The 23,580-nt window shown below is 35.7% G+C and overlaps 2 protein-coding genes and 1 long non-coding RNA gene across 4 annotated transcripts; 1 reads left to right on the forward strand and 2 right to left on the reverse strand.

The window, feature by feature from the left end:
* Nucleotides 1-62: 62 nt before the first annotated feature.
* On the reverse strand, nucleotides 63-2,203 carry LOC135835156 (uncharacterized). 2 transcript variants are annotated; one of them, XM_065349409.1, is made up of 6 exons: nucleotides 1,875-2,203; nucleotides 1,593-1,802; nucleotides 1,383-1,529; nucleotides 1,183-1,307; nucleotides 819-1,106; nucleotides 63-747 (listed from the first exon to the last, which is right to left on the reverse strand). In XM_065349409.1, the coding sequence occupies exons 1-6, from the start codon at nucleotides 2,052-2,054 to the stop codon at nucleotides 525-527; spliced, it is 1,173 nt and encodes a 390-aa protein (XP_065205481.1). In that variant the 5' UTR covers nucleotides 2,055-2,203; the 3' UTR covers nucleotides 63-524. The 2 variants fall into 2 exon arrangements, with proteins under 2 accessions (XP_065205481.1, XP_065205408.1); XM_065349336.1 differs by having other exon boundaries at nucleotides 1,383-1,802.
* A 72-nt stretch (nucleotides 2,204-2,275) lies between these two features.
* Nucleotides 2,276-4,233, reverse strand: Rnmt (RNA guanine-7 methyltransferase). Its single transcript, XM_065349522.1, has 8 exons — nucleotides 4,010-4,233; nucleotides 3,776-3,938; nucleotides 3,450-3,703; nucleotides 3,161-3,342; nucleotides 2,922-3,092; nucleotides 2,748-2,859; nucleotides 2,544-2,676; nucleotides 2,276-2,475 (listed from the first exon to the last, which is right to left on the reverse strand). The coding sequence occupies exons 1-8, from the start codon at nucleotides 4,073-4,075 to the stop codon at nucleotides 2,435-2,437; spliced, it is 1,122 nt and encodes a 373-aa protein (XP_065205594.1). The 5' UTR covers nucleotides 4,076-4,233; the 3' UTR covers nucleotides 2,276-2,434.
* Nucleotides 4,234-13,541: 9,308 nt separating this feature from the next.
* Nucleotides 13,542-21,762, forward strand: LOC135842543 (uncharacterized). The gene is made up of 3 exons (XR_010558143.1): nucleotides 13,542-13,665; nucleotides 15,192-15,218; nucleotides 21,392-21,762. It is a non-coding gene; the product is annotated as an uncharacterized LOC135842543 (long non-coding RNA).
* The last annotated feature ends 1,818 nt before the right edge of the window (nucleotides 21,763-23,580 follow it).

Here is a 23,580-nt window from a genome sequence, read left to right on the forward strand (position 1 = left end):
AGTTCAAATATTCAGAAATCAGAACACCCAAAGAACCAAGAACTGATGAACTGACACATTCAAAAAAATTATTATATTTTTCACAAAATGAATATCAACTCCGTACTATATTTTCTACGTAAATGAAAATTTAACATGAAAAAAAATTTCCTTAAGGTACCTTAGTTTTACACGATAGAAGACCACATGAATAAACCTTTACTTTTACTACGTATACCTACGTCTTATATTAGAAAGGAACTTGTACATTGAGATTTTAAGTTCCATTAATAACTTTTCATCATATTAATTATTACCATTACCTAATCGAGCTAATCAATAGTACTATCGAAATCTTAAGAAATAAATTTACACTATAAATTAATACTTAATTTAACTCATCGGTAACAGCAAAAGGAAACAAAATTTCTAAATACCTTAAATAGAATTATCTACCTACTCGAATAAATAATAATTTTGAAAATAATTTCACCAATAAATAAATAAATACAACAAGAAACTAAACTTAACATAATAACATTTATTCAATAAACAGTAAATTGGCCATCCTTATTGAACCCTGCAGACTGAGCGGCATTCCGTACGACAAATTTTGAACCATCGTAATGCATTCGTTTATCATCACTTTTAACAAATAAATGCTTCTGTTCGCCGCTGGAAGCTGTGCAGTGGAAACTCGAGGTGGTTAAACGTCCTTTACCGAATACATTCGTCTTGATTTGAATCTCATTTTTACCCCGGTTTACGCTGAAATATGCAACCAATTAGAACGCTCGTATGGTAATGTACTCGTAAAAGGTCAATGAACTCTCGTGTACCTGACTAAGTTATCGACGGTCTTTTGTATCAAGATGTTGTTTATAATCCATACTTCGCTTCCATCGGCTTTCATTTTATAATACGCTGTGTTAAGAAGAGCTACACATTCGTCCAAGTACTGAGCTCCGTGTTGTGAGCCGGAAAAGAAAACGTTTTCGGAGAAATCCGAAGCTAGCAGATCGGAGAATGTATCTTTAGTACTTCTTGTACCGGCTGGATCGATTAAAAATACTATTGAGGATTTATCTGTCGTGAATGAGATTCCTCCGCTCCACATTTTGGCGAATCTACGAAAATTAATTAATTAGAATACTGAAATTTACTTTAAATCGATTGAAAAGCTTGAAATTTTTAATAGTTTACTTGTGATTATGAGTAGCTGAAATACCAACGATTTCGATTTTATTATCGTATTGTCTCATTCTGCCGACAGGATGTAAAAATGCGCATTCTTTTCCACTTACGTTCACAGCAATCGCCATTCTTCCCTGAAAAATAGAATAAATAGGTAAATTTTTAAAAAATAGGTAAAGCTAACGTGTTTTTTTTTGCGATTTACTTACTGGACTGTTTAGAATTCGAATAGCTCCATCGACGGTCAAATCTACTTGAATACCCTTACTAATCATTAAACTTATAATACCAGCTGATGTGACTACCGCAGTAGTAGAATTTTCATCCATCGAATCCAACGTCCATCGATCATACGACTGGATAAACGAATCGTCAAAATTATACTCATCGAATGAAGATTTATTGAAATAATTGTGTACCGGAATTGATCTCGCTGGACTCGTCCTACTAGGGTACGATGGCAATGGAGAATTTAAATAATATCTGGACATTTGACAATAATCCAACGGATCATAAGCTCGATTAGGCGACAACCCAGGGCTCGGAGTTTTAGCATTAATTCGCGAACTAATCATAACCCGATCTGGTATATCGGCTTTGATTGGCACTCGTATGCTTTGCGGACAATACTAATAACGATAGTAAGAATTAATATAAATAATAAGGGTGAAAATCTTTCACAAAATATTCAAAATTAATACCTGATATCCAAAATGGCCGTCATCGAAATCATTAATATAACCATGATAACATTTCCTAAAATGACTATCCTCGAAATCGTTAATATTCTTAATATAATTTTTCTTATACTGTTTACTATTACATAAAGTTCTCTTCATAGTATTCTGATGTGGTAAACGACTCACAATCGGACTTTCCATACTTTTAACCACTTAAAAAAAAATCTAGAATAAAAATCAAATACGAAGTACACGACGAAAAGGTTCACTAACGAATGGAAACGATCTCGAGAAGAAATTTTACGAAAGATTGTTCTTCAGAGTTTAGCAGCCATGTATTGCTGCCATCAAGGCCGTTGAACTTTCAAGTTTTCGCTCTTTTTTCGATCGAGTATCGTGGAGGGGAGTTAAAAGAAAAGAAATTTTCATAATTTCTTTATTCGCAAAATAATTCCATATAAATAACTTTTAAATAACTTAAACACATTCTTCGTCATACTGAATACACAGCCTTCGATACGAATCCATTGAATTTTCTAAGAAAAGTAACCGCGACCATCGCTCGTTCAATCAGTTCGCCTTCAAGAAGCTTCTTTTTGGAACGCAAAAACCAAATATAAAGCTGAAATAATGAGTAATTAGTTTTCGATACGTAAGAAGAGAAAACATTGAATTAAAAATTCTCCTTACTGAGAGCTTCCCATTCAGATTGTGTTAAAGTACCGACACGAGCTGTAGTAGTATGTTCTTGTAAATATTTATCAGCATGTTGGTATTCTTCTTGTTTACCAAGCAGGTCGGTTTTTTCAAAAGGAGGATAAGTCTGGAGAAAAAAACAATTAAGAATTAAAGCCTGCGTAGTCATCGAAGTAGATAAAAATTGGAGACATTTACTTCAAGAGTCTGCATACGTCCCATCAAACCACGACCTTCTTCTTTCATTCTTTCGAAATAATCTTGAAATCTTTCTTTGGCAACGAGTTTCAAACCGAAATTACTAGCTAACCTGAAACAAAACCCAAATTACTGGAAATTCAACACTTGAACCAAGTTGAGTACCGTACGTACTTGATTAACGTAGGAAAATGAACTAAAAATTCAGGACAATTGACAACTCCTTCCAAGAAAAATTCGTATTTGGCTCCAAATAAAGCGAACGATTCTTTATCTTCGGAATCGAATTTTATGCTAAATACTTCATTACCAAAAGACGAGCTATCTGATTTCTTGAGCCTTGCTCTATAAAAACAGTAAACTATTAAAATTACGAAGTCTCAATTAGCACAATGGTGTAATTTTACACTAACACAATATCATTAGCATCTGGAATGGTCCCGATGAAAAAACCACCAGGTCTGAGGCTTTCGGCAGCATTCCTTATCATACACTCAGCCTGCGGTAAGCTTTCAAAGCTGTAATGAAACGCGAACTGACAGCTGACCATATCCAAAAGCAGATCGGGATTTTGGAATTTCTCTTTCAGACGAACCTTTAACACATACTTGCTCAAATGAGAAACACATTACACCTAAAAATAATTTATAACGTTACATCTCGAACGCATTATAGTGGAAAATATCATATTCCGGTCATCACCTGAGTACAGTCAGCTGTGATGAATTCGGCGGTGTACGATTTATTATTATTCGAGTACGAATTTCGATGTTTCATTTCTTCAAATCTTCTCTGACATTCTTCCACGGATAATTGAGCTAAATCGGCGCAAACTAAATGCTGCACGTTGTTATTTTTCCATTTGAGAAGATCGCCGCCTTTGCCGCAACACATATCTAGGACACTGATTTCACTATTATCGTCCTTCTCAGATCGGAATTTTTTCACGTATTCGTCTGTAAATGAACGAAAACCATTTGAATACATTTGACGAGCATAAGACGTGGAACATTTTATGTAATACTTACTTATTAACATGCTTTTAATCCAGTTATTGAAATTCCTCAAGTAAACGATGCGGCTTTTGTTACGATCGTCGAGTCCTTTCTCTTTCAAATCGTTATAATGAGCTTCGACCACTGAAGTTATACTTTCATCGCCTTTCGAAGTTTCGCCTTTAGGTTGTTCATCCTGTGCAAAATTTCAGCTATTTATAGGACAAGCGTTCGGAGAAAAAGAAATGATAACATTGAAATGACTACCTGACAAAGACGTTTAGATTCTTGATTTTCTTCTGAAACTTCTGGACTTACACTTCTTTTCGACATGATGAATGAGGATTATGCGATCTACGGAGATGAACGTTCCACAATTATTTTTTAACACGAAAGAACCATTAAATTACAATACAATTGCTCGATAATTCAACTAAAATTCCAAATCCGACTGAAAATCTTCAAAAAAAATAATCTAATGTATTTTCAAGGACCTACAAACAAAATGGATAAATATGTTTTTGTTTTTGTCTACAATGTATAGATTTTTGTTAAAAACTGGATAACAAACCCCTTTAGCGCTCACCAGGTTCGCTACCATCGCGTGACAAGGGCCTCCTAGTCCTAGTCCCTGGTCCTGGTAGTCCTGGGAGTTTGACTTTGAGAGTCCTGGGCTCCTGGGAGGCCGGAGGGGGCCTCAATCCTCAAACAAAATCAAAAATCGAAAAATCAGTAAACATCTAGGGGACTTGGGAGAAAAATAGAAAATAGGGTGTTCGAGCGCTCTCCAGCAAGTTACAGAAACTTGCAGCAATTACAGAAAACGTTGAAAATTGTTTACAGTTTTTTGTAAAATTGCATTGCAGCAGTCTATTGTCCATTTTGAGTCTTTCATGAGCGCTCAAAATCAAAACCCCTAATTTTTTACGTTTTCTGAAAATTCTGCAGCGTGAGTGCAGCGTTCTGTAGAGCGCTCGAACACCCCTATCAAGTATTAAATATTAATTAGTAGAAAATGTATAAATTAAATAAATGAGTGAAGTAACTAAATTTACGTAAATTTTGATAAGGATTGGTTTTTTCTTAAAAAAATAATGAAATTCCTCAGGACGGAGTCAGGGCCCAGGGATGCAAAATTGCAAACCGGAATTTTTAACCGAACCGTAACCAGAATTGAATTGATGAATTAACCCGAAAATTTTGGGGGAATTAATTTTCATCCAATAACCTTTAATCAGAATCAAAAAAATTGGAACCGGAAGCCGAATTTGAAAATTTTTAATTTTTATTTCCTGTAACTTCAAAAAAATTTTGGTTAATTAAGATTACCTATATAAGGTACATAAAAGGTTCTTGAAATTTTTGGGAGATTGAGACAACGAGACAAACATTGTGAGCTTAGTCTGCATTTGAAAAATCTTTGAAGGCCACAACCACAACTGATTATACATTCATTTTTGAAAAAATGGGCAGTATTTTTTGAAATTTCAAAGAAATGGTCCCAAAATGGTTCATCCGCAGATTTGTTACTGTTACACAATTGAAAAAATGATATCTAGCAATATATGTACATACACAAGAACACGTTTTTCGAAAATTGTAGGCAAAAAATTTTTTTTAAAATTACCTTGACCTACGAAAAAAATTACAGTAATTTTTTTGAAACCTACAACCAGGAACCCAAATGTTTAATTTTGGGTAATTAACCTCTGTAACCGTTAACCGTAACCTTTTCCCAGTAACCTTCAGGAACCTTCAACCTTTAACCCACATTTTTTTTTCGGTTCGCATCCCTGAAATTTCCCTTCGAATAATGTAAAACCTTTTTGTTTTCGTGTCGAACCCGAAACAATGATTTTATAAAGTAGGTATTTTATTTCACGGATTGTTATGTAAGTAGGTACCTACTGAGATTTCATCAACATGAACATGCACAGATTTTATGACGTAAAAAATAATGGATATTAGGTAGGTACCTAAATTAAATATAAAATTTAGTCTATTCGTTCATACAGCGAAGCACCTGTTGTGGAAGTACGAGAACCAACCTATTCACTACTCAGTTGTTCTTTATTTATTTTTTTCAAACCTTCCGCCCAAAAACCGTCGGGATTCTGAAGGCATTGTCGATATTACCCATATTTATTAATGAGAAATACTGACATACGTTGGTAATTCATCATCTCATGTCGTACGAACCTACCATAGCTACCTACCTATAGTACCTACCTACCATACTCGAGCTACGAAGTAAATACAGAATCGCTACAAAATAAGGAAATTTCAGGTATAATTCTCATTACGATTGAACATCATATTCCAAACACACTTCCGAGTAGTAGGTACGCGTTGAAATCGAACCTTTTTTCAAGATGTTGAAAATCAAATTATTTTACTTCTCGTTCTTGATTTTGAGTAAGTCAATTTTTGAGTATTATGAATAATTGGATAGATTGTTAGATTCTCAATTTTGGGCAGTGCCGGTGCCAGGATTTTTCCTTGGATAGGGAGATACGTAAGATACAAACTATGTAGGTACCTTTTTCGAGCGAGGTGCAGTGGGTAAAATCAGATTTCTCCGAGGAAAGTAGAAATCAAATAACCGAGTCATTTATACATATTTTATTTCTTTTTTCAAGAAGAGGGACTTCACCGACTGAAATTTATCTAGTGGAAGGTAGTATTTCGAGTAAATCGTGTACGAATATATCTATATATATGCAGGCTTGAGGTGGAAAAAACCCTTTCCCTCTCAAGATTCTGAACATTCAAGGTATAGCAAATTCAACTTTCAAGTTACATTGGTTGACTTTACTTTTTAATAATTCTACATAAGTAAATAGGTAACCTAAAAATTTATTGAAAAATATATCTACAGTTATGCTCGTTTTATAGGTTTATATTTCATTGAACCTGTGACACTAACAGCATTTGACTACGCTGCGGCCAGTACGCGACTGCAAACTCTAATGGGCAAGATTAAGTCAAAATTGGCCGGCGATGTCACATTTGACTATACAAGTAAATTCACAGCAAAAAGATCCCTAAAAACATAAATCTATAAAAACACGAGTACGAAACATACCCATAAAGGTTAACGTTAATGTAAAACCATTTCCAAATAATTTTTTGAGTCGATTTCCCCACTCTCACTTGGTTTTTGGCATTTAAAAAAAATCTAGGAGGTGTGACCTGTCAACCTAAGGACTATTTTCTGTGAAATTTTAAATTTTTGTAATTACGTTCTCCAGGAATGGAAAATACTTAATTTTGGGTAGGTAGTAGGTACATGGACATGCCACTATAAATTAGGCTACTCGAGGAGTTAGGGTGAGTGAAATTCGTGCAATTTGGTGAGATTGGGATAATCAACCATACATACATTATATGTATACTTTTAAATTAAACATACGCCTGCTACAGCAATAATATATTTAAACCTGAATTCACAGATGTGAATAATGCAACAACTGTCTCAGGTAAGGGAGCATTTGTACATGCACAATTGATGAAATTTAGAGAAAAAATGTTCATTAATCGTTCGCTCTTTCGGTGATAATTTGCAGATTTTGTGAACGCAGCAAACGGATTGTTAAGTGAAACGCAACTAAATGAATTGAAGAATTTACGAAAATCAGATCGCAAAGCGCTAAGAGGTACGTAGAACCTATGAATTAATCCAAGAATAAAGAAATAACATATCTATAGGTACTCTTAAAATAACAGCAACGGACAAAAAAAGGCTCTGTAAGAGATAGATAAAAAAAAGGGTGTGATTTAATACCACGACAAAAAAGGGCGTCAGCACAACAAGCATGGGCACTTTCACGCCAGAAAAATCATTACCACGACTAAGTTGGAAATTCCCGACAATAAAGAACTTACCCCGACATAAAAGGTACTCTAACGACAAAATAATGTATCAAACGACGAATTAAGAAATTCACGACATTTTATTACTTTCAACTGCTATATATAAGGCAATGCGCGACAAAATTTTTCTATTAAAAAACTGGCATTTCAGCGACAGAAATAAATATTTAAAAAAATATTAAAATGATACCAAAAAAACGAAAAAGGTATGTAAAAAATTGCTGTTTATAGAAGTAATGTTTTGTGGACTTTGATGGGCAACCCTTCCTTTCCTCCTCTTTTCACCTCAGGGACGAAGCGAAAGGGGGCTAAGGAGCGACGGTTTGCCCCCCCCTCCGGTTCCGAAAAACTTGGGAAATTGTGAGAAATTCAAGAAAGTTAGGAAAATACAAAAATTCCAACAATATTTTAGTTTTAGTTTTCAAAAATTCAAATTTTTTACAATCATGTATCGTTCATTTGCCGACAAAATCGCCGATCTATCCTCAAAATTCTCATTTTTTCCCCAAGTTTTGCCCTCGCTTCGCTTAGACCAATTTGGTTCTCTACTACTGAGTTAAAAATTACATCCGCTCCGAGACATTCTTCATTTTACCTCCCTTGATGTGTAATATACTATGTCGTGATGACGCCCTTTTTTGTCGTGCAAAAAATATTTCCCCTAAAAAAATTGTTATCAAAACGCATAATTCAGAAATATGAGGCTTTTGTTATGGCACTTTCAAAAAAATAAAAATTGAATTTTGATCAAAGGAATTAAACCTTATTGAGGCTGCAACCCATGGTGCAGCGCTAGTGTCGCTATTAGTGATAACAGTTGAAATAGGGGTCTGATGTATTGGATTATATGGGAAAATTTCGAATTATTGCATTATTTTATAACTGAAAGAAGTAAAGACTTATTTAAATGTAAGCATCTTTAGTAGAATTTCACGCTCTTTCATAAAATGTCAACAGAAAAATTCTACGTGCAATAATTTCGGAGATATTTAATTTCAAAGAGTGTTGAAATTCTATTTCTTCGTCATGTGATTACTCAGTAATCACTGTATCACAAACTTTGAAATTCAATATCTCCGAAATTATTGCACGTAGAATTTTTCTGTTGACATTTTATGAAAGAGCGTGAAATTCTACTAAAGATACTTACATTTAAAAAAGTCTTTACTTCTTTCAGTTATAAAAAAATGCAATAATTCGACATTTTCCCATATAATCCAATGCATTAGACCCCTATTTCAGTTGTTATCACTCTTATCAGTATTTTTAGTTCCAAAAGTTGCAACCTCAATAGAGTCGCCGAAGGTGTTGATATTACGTACCTACATTCTGTAAATCACTTTTATCGTTAGTTGAAAATTTTTTTGTTGCGCTTCGAGTGCAACCTGTTCTGATTTAGCCTATCAGCCTTCAAAGTGTGAGCCTATTTCGTGTAAAAAATCGTAAATGTTAATGTGGTCATTGTTGAGCAACTCTTACTGTGTACAAATTTTCACAATGCACGATCATTCAATTAATATTTTACCCTGGTCGTATTCATACAGAGCATATCACCCAGTATTTAAGTGATTTTTATTCACGTGAGTATCGCACACTTTTTTTTTCCATTTCTCCTACTAAATTTAAATGAATAGAATTCTAAAATTTGAATGTACCTATTTCGTTTTTCAACGATGCAGTAGCAAGAGATGCCGGAATTGGTGAGTTATTTATTTCAATAAGTTACCTATACCTACCCAACATACTCATCAAATATACATGAAGTATCAACTTTGAATTAACAAGGGAATGTTCAGATTGTCCAGCGCCCATCCGAATGATAATGAATTAATGATACTTACATATTTTTACTAACGCAAACGCATCCCTATGCTAACAAAATTTTCCTAAATATGCCTATTCAGAAAACTAAAAAGGCGAGGGTATCGAAATTTACAAAATTTGAAACTTCTGGCCGCAGTTTCTGGTACGACGTGCAACTTCTTGGAACGAAAAATAAAATTCTCTAACGCAATGTCTACTTCTGAAATTAAAAGAATTATTATAGAAGCAATATTGAATTTACTGGAAAAAATGATATAGGTAATTATATTTTTGGTAAGCCCTTCAAAACGTTTGAAAGTTGAAATTCAAATTTTTATGGGACTATGAAAGTGAATTCACAAGAATATTGGCGCGTGGCATTTCTGAACCTATCTTTATTTGATAGGTAGGACTAGAGCCCTGCGCCGACGACGAAATGATCGGCGGCGGCTATGGTGAGTGCAGCGTTGTGGCTGGCGGCGTAGCCGATTTCAGCCGACGTTTTCGGCGGCGGCAAAAATTTTACTCGGCTGCGGCTCAGCCGGCTGCAAAGGTTGAAATTTTGAGGTAATTTTCCGTAAATCATAAAATTACCTCAGAATACAAATTTTTTGCGAAAATTATTCAGCTTCTCAAATAAGCATTTAGCATGAGAAATCATTCTAGGTAGTGCGTGGCAAAATTGAAAAATTTAGCCACTTGAAAAAATCCAAAATATGGGGAAAATTTCCCTGAAATTTGCCATTTGAGTGATTTAAATCGGCTCAGCCGAGCAAGGCGGCTTCAAAAATTTTTAAAGCGGCGGCGGCGGCTCAAAAAATGTGTGAAAATTTGGTGGCGGCGGCGGCGCGGCGCGGCGGCGCAGGGCTCTAGGTAGGACCAATGTTAAAGCTTTTTTTTTTTGAATTTTTACAGATACGCGTTACCAAGATGCTCCCTTTGCGGGTAAGCATTCATGTTTCATTATAATTAATGTATTTTATAATGCACTTACTACATGGTAGTACTTAGGTAAGTATGTATGTAAATCGAAAAAACAGTTCGATAAAACTATGATTCATGTTCCAGGTTTGAGCAGAAGCTTGAGAGATGGATAAGTAATAGCATTAAGAAGACAGTCGATGAAGAGTACCTAGTAGAATTTAAAAATAAGATTCACGTAAATATTTAAGTATACCTAATTTATTCTAATGTAGATTTTAATTGAATAAAAATTAAGTAAATAAGATTCGAAGAAGATTTATTATTTGTTGTAAAAATCATTAAATTTTCAGAGTAGTTAGCTATAGGTACCTACATCCAAAATCTCATTTAGGTAGTACTTCAAATAAAAACTTCTCTCAGTGCACAACTCACATGCTCAAAGTTTTCTAAAGATTATATTTTTTGGAAATCATCCGAATTACACTTAGGCCACAATCCATTATAGGCTACATGAAAATGTGGGTGCTCTAGAAGTAGATTTTGTATTTTTTTTTTTCGGGAACCAAAAAAACGCGCTGCCAAAATGATGGTAATATACCTGCCCCATTTAGAAAAAAACAATTTTAAAATTTTAATTTCATCCTGAGCTCTGCAATCGCAGTCATTTTTCATTTTCACCCCCCCCCCTCCCCGAAGTTGGACTGGAAAAAAATCGTGCACAACTTGTAACATTTGAAATCTGTATGGAAACAGAGGAATATCTGTGATACGTATATGTTCTGCACAGCACAGCATTCTCTGAAGAAATTCATTTTCAAAACACTCTCCCATCAACTACATATCACAGATATTCCTCTGTTTTCTCACAAATTTCAAATGTTGCAAGTTGTGCACGATTTTTTTTTCAGTTCAACTTTACTGCACTGAATCGATCATCGAGCTGATCGAGCACGTCATCAAAATTCGTTTTTCGTTGAATTTTATGAAGATGGTGTTAATTTTGGGTCTCTCTGGTTTCTACCCGTGCGGACAGTTGAACTTTTTCATAAAACTTTTGTTGCCCAGTACTCAAAGTTTTGATTTTCAAAAGTTGTAACTTGTAACATGATAAAAATGAGCTTTTGCGTAAAGCTTTCAAAAATGTACTTTTTTACAAAAATCGTTCTGGCAGCCGAACGTTTAATATGCACCAAACTGACTTTGTGGGGAGTATTTTAAAAATGAAATTCGTCGAGGAATTCAGTGCTGCCAAGAGATCGGCGCAAAAGTGTACCTACTGTTATCTTACATCGCGATCGAGTGTTTAAAGTAGATAGTAATGTCTTTTATGAATGACCCTGTATATTGACGTGTAGTGCGCAAAGAGCTCAATTTCGTAGTTAGCTTTATGGCGGGGCGGGGGGACAAAACTCCACCGAGGGGGTCCAAATGAAAAATGATTGCAATTTTCGAGCTCAGCGCGAAATTTTATACTACTTTGATAGGTCGCATCGATATTCTCCGATAGACAACGCAGTGGTAAATTCCGGTGGTGGGGGGTACTTGACGAACCTATTAGTGCACATAAAATCGCGATGTGCAAGTATTTTCTCACCGTTTTTGCGTAGTTGGGCTTCAAATATCCCTTTTTAACAAACGTCCACGAATCTGTTGGTTCCAGGCCATACTCTGGTCATTAGAGCCGTTTCATCATCAAAATTGGGCAAAAATGCATAAAAATCGCATTCAAAAAGCCATAATAGTATGCAGTTGTGCAGGGTGTCACGAAAAAAAAAACACATATTTGGCATCGGGAGATGTCCGCTAACACAACCTCGTCGAGTTTTTGTCGTTCCGACCATGTCCTCAAAATCACCTTTTTGAGGGTCGATCCCCTCCCCCCTTTGTGACAGGGAAAATTTTCAAAATTGCACATTTTGAATGGGGCAGGTAGTATCTTCATTTTGGCAGCGTGTTTTTTTGGTTCCCGAAAAAAAAAAATACAAAATCAACTTCTACAGCACTTTTGACTTTTTCGTGCATGGATTATGGTCTAAATATTTTAATATTTTAGAGACGTCTTGTACCCGTAGAAAATAAGACAAAATTGTCGAAATTATTCAAAACAAAGTCCTGAAAATCAAAATGGGTTAAAATTTTGGCAGAGAATCACATTGTCTTTGGTCTCTTGATAAATTGGAAATCCTCGAAATTCTTCAAAAATCATTTTCCAATGTGCACCTTCAAAAAATAAAACCATCTCAAGTTATAATTTCATGAACTTGAACATGCACAGATTTTATGACGTAAAACATAATGGGTAGATACCTATTAAATTGAACATAAAATTCGGTACACGAAATCTTCCATATCGTTCATACTGTGAAGCAGCTGTTGTGTATTCAATTGCCCTTTATTTTTCAAACATTCTGCCCAAAAACCCTCGGGATTCTGAAGTCATAGTCGAGATTTTGTTTATTTAATGAGAAATCGTACCTCGTACATATGATACTCGAGCCACTAAATAAATACAGAATCGCTACAGAGAAACGAAATTTCAGGTAAGATTCTCATTTCGATTGAACATTATATCCCAGACACACTTCCAAGCAGTACGAGTTGAAATCGAATTTCATATTTCAAGATGTTGGAAATCAAATTAATCTACTTCTCGTTCTTGATTTTGAGTAAGCCAATTTTTGAGTACCTATTATAATATTATGATTAATTGGATAGAGTGTTAGATTCTCAAGTTTAGGCAGTGCCGGTGCCAGCATTTTTCCATGGAAGGACAGTAACCAAATAACTAGAACTAAGTTACCTATTTACTTAGGTTTTTTTTTGTTTTTTTGAAAAGAGGGTTTTCAGAGAATGAATTTGTCTTTCTCTCAAGATTCATGAACATTCGAGTAATAATGAACGTCTCGTTTTTTAGGTATTTAAAGTGAGCAAATTTAGGTTAGGTACATTGGTTGACTTAATTTTTTAATAATATTCTACATATCTACGTAGGTAACCTTAAAATTGATTGAAAAAAAGAAAAATATACTAGTTTTATGCTTGTTTTATAGGTTCATATTTCATTGGACCAGTGAAAGGTAAGCGATATGAAAAATTTATACCTACCTACTTATATTTTAAATGCTTAGAAATTCCATTTTTGTTGTTTATGCGTCTTGAGTTATGATTTACAATGTTACTCAGTCTACTCACCAACGCGTTTTGTTTTGTTTTTCTTGAATTCACAGCATCATTCGATTATAATACGGCCATAAAGCAACTGGAAACTCTAATGGGCAAGATTAAGTTACAATTGGCCGGCAATGTCATACTTGACTATAGATGTAAATGCACATTAAAAAGATAAAGTAACAAATCTAAAAACAAGAGTACGATACGTACCCATAAATGTTAATTTTGATATAAAACCATTTCCAAAAAGTTTTTGAGTCGATTTCTCCACTCTTACCTGAGTAATATGGCCATTCCACCATCGTGACGTACTACCTACCTCTCGAGGGGGCCATTACATGCCCCGAATTCGTTTTTTTTTTCATTTCTGGATCGAGTGGAAGATTCGTTTTGAAACTTTCACAGAAAATAGTCTCCAGGTGGGGTGAAAATTCCAAAAATATTATCGTCTTTGATTTTTTCAGAAGTGGAGAAAATTTTTTTTAAATCAATACCTATCTGTGTGAAAATTCTCAATTTCTGTGCCTTTTCTCAGAAGGATATCTACCTTACAAGTGTAATAGTATCCCAACCAACACAAAAATTTATGAGCCGAAAAAAAAGGAATTCGAAAGAGGACACCCCCCCCCCTCTTCACCAAAAACACCATCAACAAAAATTTCAGATGCTGAAATTCATTTTTCAATTTTTGGTGAATTTTTGAAAATTTAGATTCGGATCATTTCTTAAAGAAAAAATTGACACGAATGGCTGAAATTCAGTTTGTAACCTATTTTCGACATTCCGAGTCGATTGGTGATGGTTTTGAACCGGCTGTTTTGAAGCTTCCAGCAATTTGATCAAATTTTGATTTTATTCCCCTTGAGAAATAGACCACAAATTTGAATTTTCATGGTGGTTTTTTTTATTATGGATCCTCTTTCAAAGTTTTCTTCTTGTAATTCAACAAGTTTCGTGCCAGTTGGGATACTTCTCCTGTATGTACGATACCTTATGTTCTGCACAGCACAGCATTCTCTGAAAAAATTCATTTTTAAAACGCTCCCCCATCAACTAAGTATACATATCACAGATATATTCCTCTGTTTCCTCATAAATTTCAAATGTTGCAAGTTGTGCACGATTTTCTTTTCAGTCCAACTTTACAGCACTGATACGATCATCGAGCACGTCAACAAAATTCGTTTTTCGTTGAATTTTATGAAGAGGGTGTTAATTTTGGGTCTCTCTGACTTCTTTCCGTGCGGACAGTTGAACTTTTTCATAAAACTTTTGTTCCCCAGTACGTACTAAAGTTGAAAAAAATTGTAGCCACGATTCCTCTCTAATTTCCTGTCTGCGCCTTCTTTTCATTTTTAACCCCCCTCCCCTCCCCCAGGGAAAAATTACTGAATCTTTTTTGAAAAAATGTAAGTATACCTGCCAACCTATACATAGAGACTTCTTTCTGTGAAATTTGAAATTTTTGGATTACTCCCTCCAGAGAGGGAATATATTTAATTTTGGGTAGGTACATACTTACATAGACATTCTACCATATTACTCGGATTAGGGTGGGCGACATTCGTGAAATTTGGCGAGTGCGCGATAATTCAACCATAAATTTATAATTTTAAATTAAACATACTCCTGCTACAGCAATAATAATATATGTACTTATGTAAACATGAATTCACAGATGTAGTAAATGCACAAAATGTCATAGGTAAGGGAGCATTTCTTACGCACACAATTAACGAAATTTAGAGGAAAATTTTTCATTAATCGTTCGCCCTTTCGGCGATACTGAACGAAAAACTCAACAAAATTGAATATTTCTTACTGGAAACGTCGTCGTTGAATTCGTCAAAACGAATTATAAAAACATCAACACGAAAAAGATGTTTAACATTTACGTTGAAATTATTTATTTATTAACGCAAAAATACGTATACTCGAGTTCAATGAACTTGGACAATAACAACGAGCTGAAATGCTCGAAATAACGTAGAACGTACTTTACTTAAAGAATACCAAAAATCGAATGACGAGCCGAAAGCTCTTCACAATACTATATACTTTAACAGTAGAACAATTTTTAAACAGCCGATTAATTCTAATTTCACCAACACGATGTTTTGGCGCAACCAGCTATTTTTATATTTACAAAATTCGTACTCGATAAATAAAATTCATTTTTTTTTTCAAATTAAATTGAAAAACTTCGTACAGTTTTCCAACACCCCCCCACAAAAAATATTTTTCTATACACGAATACCAGGTACAAACAATTAACAAACTAATTTTTAGTGATAAAGAATATCAACAAGTGAAAGTGTAAACATAAACAACTTTCGGTGTTACATGAAAAATAATTTTTGACATAAAACTGAAAAAAATTACTACGAATAATACGGTATAAAGCTCTTTACTACAAACGGAAAATCGCCGCTTTTAAACGTTCGAACACAACTTTTGTCGTAGACTTCGTGAGGATATCGGCTAGTTGATCTATCGATCCAATTTTCTGAAGATAAATCAACTTTTTATTTATCAAGTCGCGTATATGATGGTACGCTACATCGATGTGTCGTGTTCGTTTCGATTCAACAGTGTTAGCTACAGCAATTGCAGCGTTAGAATCTGAATACATCGGTATGGTCTCAACTCTAACTCCTACCTCAACAAAAAGATTCCTCCAGGCTACAGCTTCCTTCGCAGCAGTACTTAACGCAACATACTCAGATTCGCACGACGAAGTCGATACGCATCCTTGTTTTTTTACTGTCCAGTCGATCAGGTTATCATAATGATAAATCATTATGCCTGTCGTGGATTTTCTATCGAGCAGATCCCCTGCGAAATCTGCGTCGACGAAAATTCTTACGGAATGCTTGTCAACCTGTGCAGGTACGATGTATACTAAACATTGATCTTTTGTTGCTTTTAAATACCGTAGCACTCGCTTCGCGTATTCAAATATCTCGCCATTAGCAAGATGCTGATAGCGGGATAAGAAATTAACAGCGTAAGCTATGTCCGGTCGCGTACCTCGTGCAATATAACCAAGACTACCTAAAATACTTCTCACTCGCTTTTCATATGATTTATCCTTTACTAGATTATTTATCTTTAGACCAGGTTCCATAGGTGTAGCAACGTTATTAGCGTTAGCTAAACCGAATTCTTTTACTAGTACGTCAATATAACTTTTTTGATGTAAAATTACACATTTCTCATTACGTTTAATTTCGATGCCTACAAATTTCTCGCACTGTTTCAGGTCACGAATGCCGAAGCGACGATGTAATTCTGCTACGAGCCATTCAATGAGCCTGTCATCACAGCCTGTTATCAGAAAATCATCTACGTATACCGTAAAGATACACCGTAGAGGATTTTCCGAATCGTAGTAGACACAAGGATCTACTTTGCTGCGAGTGAAACCTAACGTAAGAAGAAAATCGTTTAACTTCTTATTCCAAGATTTTGGACTCGTTTTTAAACCGTAAAGAGACTTTTTTAGAACGAAACGTGTATTTTTACTTCCTTCAGTACCTTTAGGGGGTTTAAAATATATGGTACGATTTATGTCCCCGTTTAAGAAGGCAGTGCTGACGTCGAGTTGACGTAGCTGCCATTTATTAACCGTACCAATATTAATTAACGACCTAATTACTGATTGATTCGGTGTTGGCGCATATACTTCGTCTAGCTCGTAATGGTGTTTGTCCTTAAACCCTCTCAACACTAAACGCGCTTTATACTTCACCCCCCCATTCGTATTAATTTTTTTACGAAGTACCCACTTACTATCAACCTCACTAACGTTTTCATTTTTTATTTCAGACACGTCGCACTCAAACCATACATCCTTTATACTCATCGAATTCAATTCATCCGCTATTGCAGCTTTCCAGAAACGAGCTTCTGGACCGTTAACTGCTTGCTCATACGTAATCTCGTCTTCAGCGGCCAAAGCGAACAAACCAAAATCGCTTGTATCTTCGTTTAAAGAACTATCTATCACGTCACGGTCAACTTCTACGTTACGTACACCGTCAGGATTATTCGCATCAATTGAAATATCAACCCAATGAGAACAACCCGGCGTTGAATCTTCGGTTACAGCAGTACGATTGATTTCTACATCATCTACTCTTACCTTTACTGAAGTTTTTAAAAGGTGAGCGTTTATCAAATCGTTTATTTTTCTCGTTTCGTCTACTAATACGTTGCTTGAATTACAGAACCTGTTATTCAAAACATCGTACAGTACGTACCCTGTGTCAGTGAACCCAACTAGAATCATATCGACAGATTTTTCGTCAGTTTTACTGCGTTTTTCTTTAGGTACGTACTTACGTGCTACTGAACCGAACAATCTAACGTTGGAAAAATCAGGTTTTCTGTTATTCCATAGTTCATACGGTGATTTAAAACCTAAACCTGCATGCGGCAAACGGTTATAGATATAATTTGCCGTATATGCTGCATGTAGCCAAAACCTATAAGTCAAACCTCCTTCAAATAAGAGAGCACGCATCTTCTCTTGTAACGTACGAAAGAAACGTTCAACAGTGCCGTTATGTTCCTTTTCGTACGGTTCTGAGGTTTGCTGAACTATTCCATTTTTATCGAGAAAGTCTTTAAAATTACCACCAACGAACTCTTGAGCATTATCACAACGTATTCTTTTAACTTTACAATTCCATAAATTTTCAGACACTTTTACGTATTTTTCTAGGTACGCTCCAACTTCGCTTTTCGACCTCATACCGAACGTTACCGCCCATCTTGTAGCGTCATCTACGAATGCGATTAAGTACCTATGCCCTTCCAAACTCTCACTAACTGGACCAAAAACATCAACATGGACAAGATCGAGTGGCTTAACATGCCTATTTCTAACAGAATCGTACGGGTGTCTCGATTGTTTTGCTTTGCAGCAAATCTCACATTCACTCATCGGTGGGCATTTACAAGTACGTAGTTCTGGTATTTTATGCAGAACACTACCACTAGCGTGAGCTAATCGTCGATGCCATATTTCGTTGTTACAATTACTATCTTTCAACTCTTTCACGTTTTTATTTTCAGGTCCGGCATCACTGCTTTGATTTACAACATTATTTCCATTACCTACGTTCGAATCGATACCTACAATGTTACGTACACTAGTACTATTTTGACTTTCATTACTGACCAATGCAACAGAATAATTACTAGACGAATAATGGAATAAAGGTATATTAATTACAAATTGTACCGTATATAAACCGTTATCTTGTTTATCCATACGCGTTACAATTTTATTTTCCGAATCCAGAATGCGGGGGTTTTCATCGAAGATGAAAGTGTACCAGTTTTTCTGAATTTGGCTTACCGACAGCAGGTTGTAACTTAGATCAGGTACATAGTACACGTCGTCCATTACATACTCTTCATTGTTTTCTGCTAGGATACGTAGACGTCCGACACTACGCTTGGTCAACATTACATCTCGCCGAGCTAAAATGATCGATTCGTTGATTTCAACTTCATCGAACAAGATACCTTGGTGCCTGATGAAGTGAGACGTCGGGCCTGAATCTACGACGAAAAGAACGAAGTCCTCACCGTCATCGTCGTTCGTTTCTACGTATCCGCTGTCGTTTGTGTTTAAAGCAGCCGACGAATTTATAAAAACATTCTGACCTACGTTGACATTACGAGTACCACTAAAATTTCCTAGAGCGATTGAATCGCATACCAACGCACGCGTACCATTCAACATACCGTTTGACATACAATATCGATCAACTAATTTGTTTGAATTAAATGAGTCTTCGGGTAAAAAATTACAAAAATTTTTCTTTTTAAAGGGAACCGACGCACCAAGAGCCAACGAAGGACGAGGACCAGACGAACCGCCACCATTACCACCGTTAGAGCCACCACCATTAGCACCCTGGTTTCTCTGGGCATTAACAGCGTCACCTTCAGTGGGACAAAACTTCCCTATATGACCTTGGCGGTTGCAACGGTAGCAAATCACTGGTCCACGCGGGTTTGAATTTTCCCTATACGCACCGCTAGCACTACGACAACTAGCTGCCATATGTCCGACACGATTACATTTGTAGCACTTCCTCTCGTTTTGAGGTACATACGATTTACCGTTCGAGCGATTACCGTTTACAACATTCCCGTTATTATTCGAATTATTATTACGATTACGATTTTTATTTCGATTCTTATTATTACCTTTCGGTTTTTCTGTCGCAGCCATAGCTGCACCAGCGCCACTAGAACTTTTGGACGAAACCGAAGATTTAGAGTTCGCATCGTAATTTAAAACCAAATTTACAATTACGCGGGGGTTTGGTTCATCATCATGAACGTGTACCAGACCGGAGGCTGTATTTCGAATCGACTCAAATTTCGTGGACGTGCCCAAACCATTGAGCAGGTACGCGTAAATTTCAGCTTTACTCAAAACAACACCAGCGTTTTCCAAATCGTTAATGGTGGAATACATTTCGTCAATGTATTCCTTACCACTCTTGAAATTATCGATGACAAGCTTACTAATTTTTGTACGTGCAGCAATAATAGCTGCCTGATTTTCGGATTTATAACGATCGTTAAGTTCCGTCCAAAATCTAAACGGCGTATTACACTCCGGAATTAAGCGCAGAACCGAATTATCTACATTACGCACGAGTATATTAAGGGCCTTAGCCAACTTACGAGGTGTTAAAGTATTAATTTCTAAAATACTTGTTTCTAGTTCTTTAGAAGCTAATATGATCTTTATTCTCCTTTTCCAGGCCACGAAATTTACACCGCGAAATACCATTGAATTATCACCACGATCGCCTGCACCAAACATATCGTCGGAATCGTCGGAATCTACAGAATCGTCTGAATTTTCAGAAACTACGGACTCGTCGTCGGATGAATCGGAAAAATCGTCGTCGGAGCTAGGAGGAGACGGAGGAGGATTAGGCGGATTCGGCGGTGGATTAGAATCGCCGGATAAAGGAACAGAATCACTGGAAACTGGACCAACTGGATTTTCGACACTACGTTGCTCACCAGAGCCACCAGGAATTGGATTAACAGCGGAATCACCGGAATTAGATAAGTTTTTATCTTTTGTACTACACGTCGTCGTTTTTTTCGTCGTACTTTGTTTGCCCTTTTTTTCAGGCACGTCGCTGAAACCAATAAATGGACCACTACTTTTCCTTACTTTTTTACTATCGTCGTCGGAATTACTATCGTCGTTATTCACGGTCTTCCCTGAGCGTAAATATGAAAGAACCGTAGACATCTACCAAAAATTCGTCGAACCAAAAACAAAAAACGTTGCTGCTACACAAGCCAAAACCAAATTACAAATGTCGTCGTCGTCGTACCAAAAGAACAGGCGTCGTCGTCGGAATCGAAAAACCTCGCTCTGCTACCATGAACGAAAAACTCAACAAAATTGAATATTTCTTACTGGAAACGTCGTCGTTGAATTCGTCAAAACGAATTATAAAAACATCAACACGAAAAAGATGTTTAACATTTACGTTGAAATTATTTATTTATTAATGCAAAAATACGTATACTCGAGTTCAATGAACTCGGACAATAACAACGAGCTGAAATGCTCGAAATAACGTAGAACGTACTTTACTTAAAGAATACCAAAAATCGAATGACGAGCCGAAAGCTCTTCACAAAACTATATACTTTAACAGTAGAACAATTTTTAAACAGCCGATTAATTCTAATTTCACCAACACGATGTTTTGGCGCAACCAGCTATTTTTATATTTACAAAATTCGTACTCGATAAATAAAATTCATTTTTTTTTCAAATTAAATTGAAAAACTTCGTACAGTTTTCCAACAGATACTTTGCAGAATTTGCGAACGCAGCAAACGGATTGTTAAGTGAAGCGCAACTTGAAGAATTGAAACAATTACCGGAAGAAAATTGCGTTCTGCTAGAAAGTATGTATGTACTTATGAATGAATTCATCCAAGAATAAGATAACGGACAAAAAAAATCTCTATATAAGAGACTGAAAAACATACCAAAACGCATAGTTCAGAAAAATGTGGCTTTTGTTGTGGCACTTTCAAAAAAAAAAAAATTGAATTTTGATCAAAGGAAACCTTAAGAGTCGTCGAAGGTGTTGAGTTTACATTCTGTAAATCACTTATTGTTGGTTGAATTTTTTTTGTCGCGATTCAAGTGCATCTAGTTCTAATGCAATAGCCTTCAAAGTGTGAGTCCTTTTGTAAGAAATGGTGAATGTTTAAAAATTGCGATGCTAACCCCCCCCCCCCCGGCCTCCCCTCACCCCCGCCGATGATTAGGTCAGGCATAACGAAATGTGGTCATTGCTGAGCTCCTTTTACAATAAATTTTTGCAATGTATGTACGTACGATTTTTCAATTAATAATACGAGTATTTTATGTACCTTCTCGTTTTCATACAGAGAGTATCTCCACATATGTAAGCGATTTTTATTTACGTAAGTATAGAACAATTTTTTTCTCCTACCGAATTTACATGAATAGAATTCTAAATGTATTTCATTTTTCAACGATGCAGTAGCAAGACAAGCCGGAATTGGTGAGTTATTCATTACTCATTAGACATTTTGGAAGTGTTAACCTTGTTCTAACAAGGGAACGTTCAAGTGTCCCCCGCTTATCCGAATGATATTTTTGATTTTACTGCGCATCCTGATACCAACTCAATTTTTCTGAAACGTGTCTATTCAAAAAACTGAAAGGGCAGGTATAGGAATTCACAAATTTTGAAATTTCTAGCCTCAGTTTGTGGTGCAACGTGCAACTTTTTGGAACGCAAAAAAATTCTCTAATGATGTGTCTACTTCTAAAATTGATAGAATTACCTATAAGCAATTTTTGCTGGAAAAAGTGAGGTAAGCACTTGAAAATGTTTGAAACTTGAAATTTTGTTGACTTTGAAGGTGAATTCATGAGCGAATTAGCGCGTGACATTTCTGAAGCTATCCTTATTTGGTATGGTAATGGCTTCCTTTTTGAATTCTTACAGATACCTCAGCGACGAGCGGCCTTACTGCTCCGTTTGTGGGTAAGAATCTATGTTTCATTATTATTTTATTATGTACGATACTTAGGTAGGTATGCAAATAAAAAAAAACCAGTTGGCTAGATAAAAGTATGACATGGTTCATCTTCCAGATTTGGGCAGAAGTTTGAAGGAAAGAATCGTTCAATTGAAAAAGATAAGACTCGCATACGAGTAAATGTACATAGTTATTCTAATGTAGATTTAAATTGAATAAAAATTAAATAAGATTCATAGTAAATTTATTAGTACCTAGTCAGATATATTTTCAAATAACACTAGGCATCAACTAACCTTACATCCTTATTTTGAATTTTTCTTCAGTGTTTGGGTTGAAAATGGGCTTAATCAATAGTTTAGACCCTAAAACAAAAACAGAGTGAGTTTTTTACCGACTTTGCCGTGAAACGGAAAGTCAAGGTATTGTATTTGTCATGATGGTTGAGGAATTGGGTGGGGGTGGGTTTTCTTGACGTTTTGGAGTGTGCTGATCACGATAAGACGTATGGCGCAAAACGAGATAAGTTTATATATCAATATCTACTTTTGTAACGTTATGGCACCATTTAGTTGAACGTCGTTGTGGCACCCGTAGCAAGTGAAGAAAACTTAGGTCATTTACGCGAGCGTTTTTCTGGCAACGGTTTATTCATTAATAAAAACCAACTGGTGCCTCTATATTATATGAGTATAGAGTGATGATTAAGGGTATAAGCAACAGCGCCATCTAATCGAAACATTTTACAACGAATTTTTACAAAAGAATACATCGAAAACCAATGAGACCTGAAAATGGTGCCACAACGTCTGTTGACTATATAATTTTACCAGTATATTAAAAGGGACTTTTAAATGTCGTTGTGGCACCATTACAAAAATTTGCCTAACGACCCCTGGCAGTGCCCTGATGTCATTCCACATGATTTTAAATAAAATACGTTCCAACGTAAATTTTGGTGCCTGAACGTGTGTAATGTATATAAA

The sequence above is a fragment of the Planococcus citri genome, chromosome 1 (genome assembly GCF_950023065.1).
Source record: "Planococcus citri chromosome 1, ihPlaCitr1.1, whole genome shotgun sequence".
NCBI classification, from domain to species: Eukaryota; Metazoa; Arthropoda; class Insecta; order Hemiptera; family Pseudococcidae; genus Planococcus; species Planococcus citri.

Bases quoted from the DNA above. Each gene is read 5' to 3' on its own strand.
- Rnmt (XM_065349522.1), bottom strand. From the start codon at position 4,075: ATGTCGAAAAGAAGTGTAAGTCCAGAAGTTTCAGAAGAAAATCAAGAA. The intron at 3,704-3,775 runs GTAAGTATTACA...GTTCATTTACAG, and splicing joins GATTAAAAGCATGTTAATAA to ACGAATACGTGAAAAAATTC. The intron at 3,343-3,449 runs GTGATGACCGGA...TATGTGTTAAAG, and splicing joins TCACAGCTGACTGTACTCAG to GTTCGTCTGAAAGAGAAATT.
- LOC135835156 (XM_065349336.1), bottom strand. From the start codon at position 2,054: ATGGAAAGTCCGATTGTGAGTCGTTTACCACATCAGAATACTATGAAG. The intron at 1,308-1,382 runs GTAAGTAAATCG...TCTATTTTTCAG, and splicing joins TTCGAATTCTAAACAGTCCA to GGAAGAATGGCGATTGCTGT. The intron at 748-818 runs GTACACGAGAGT...TGCATATTTCAG, and splicing joins ACCGTCGATAACTTAGTCAG to CGTAAACCGGGGTAAAAATG.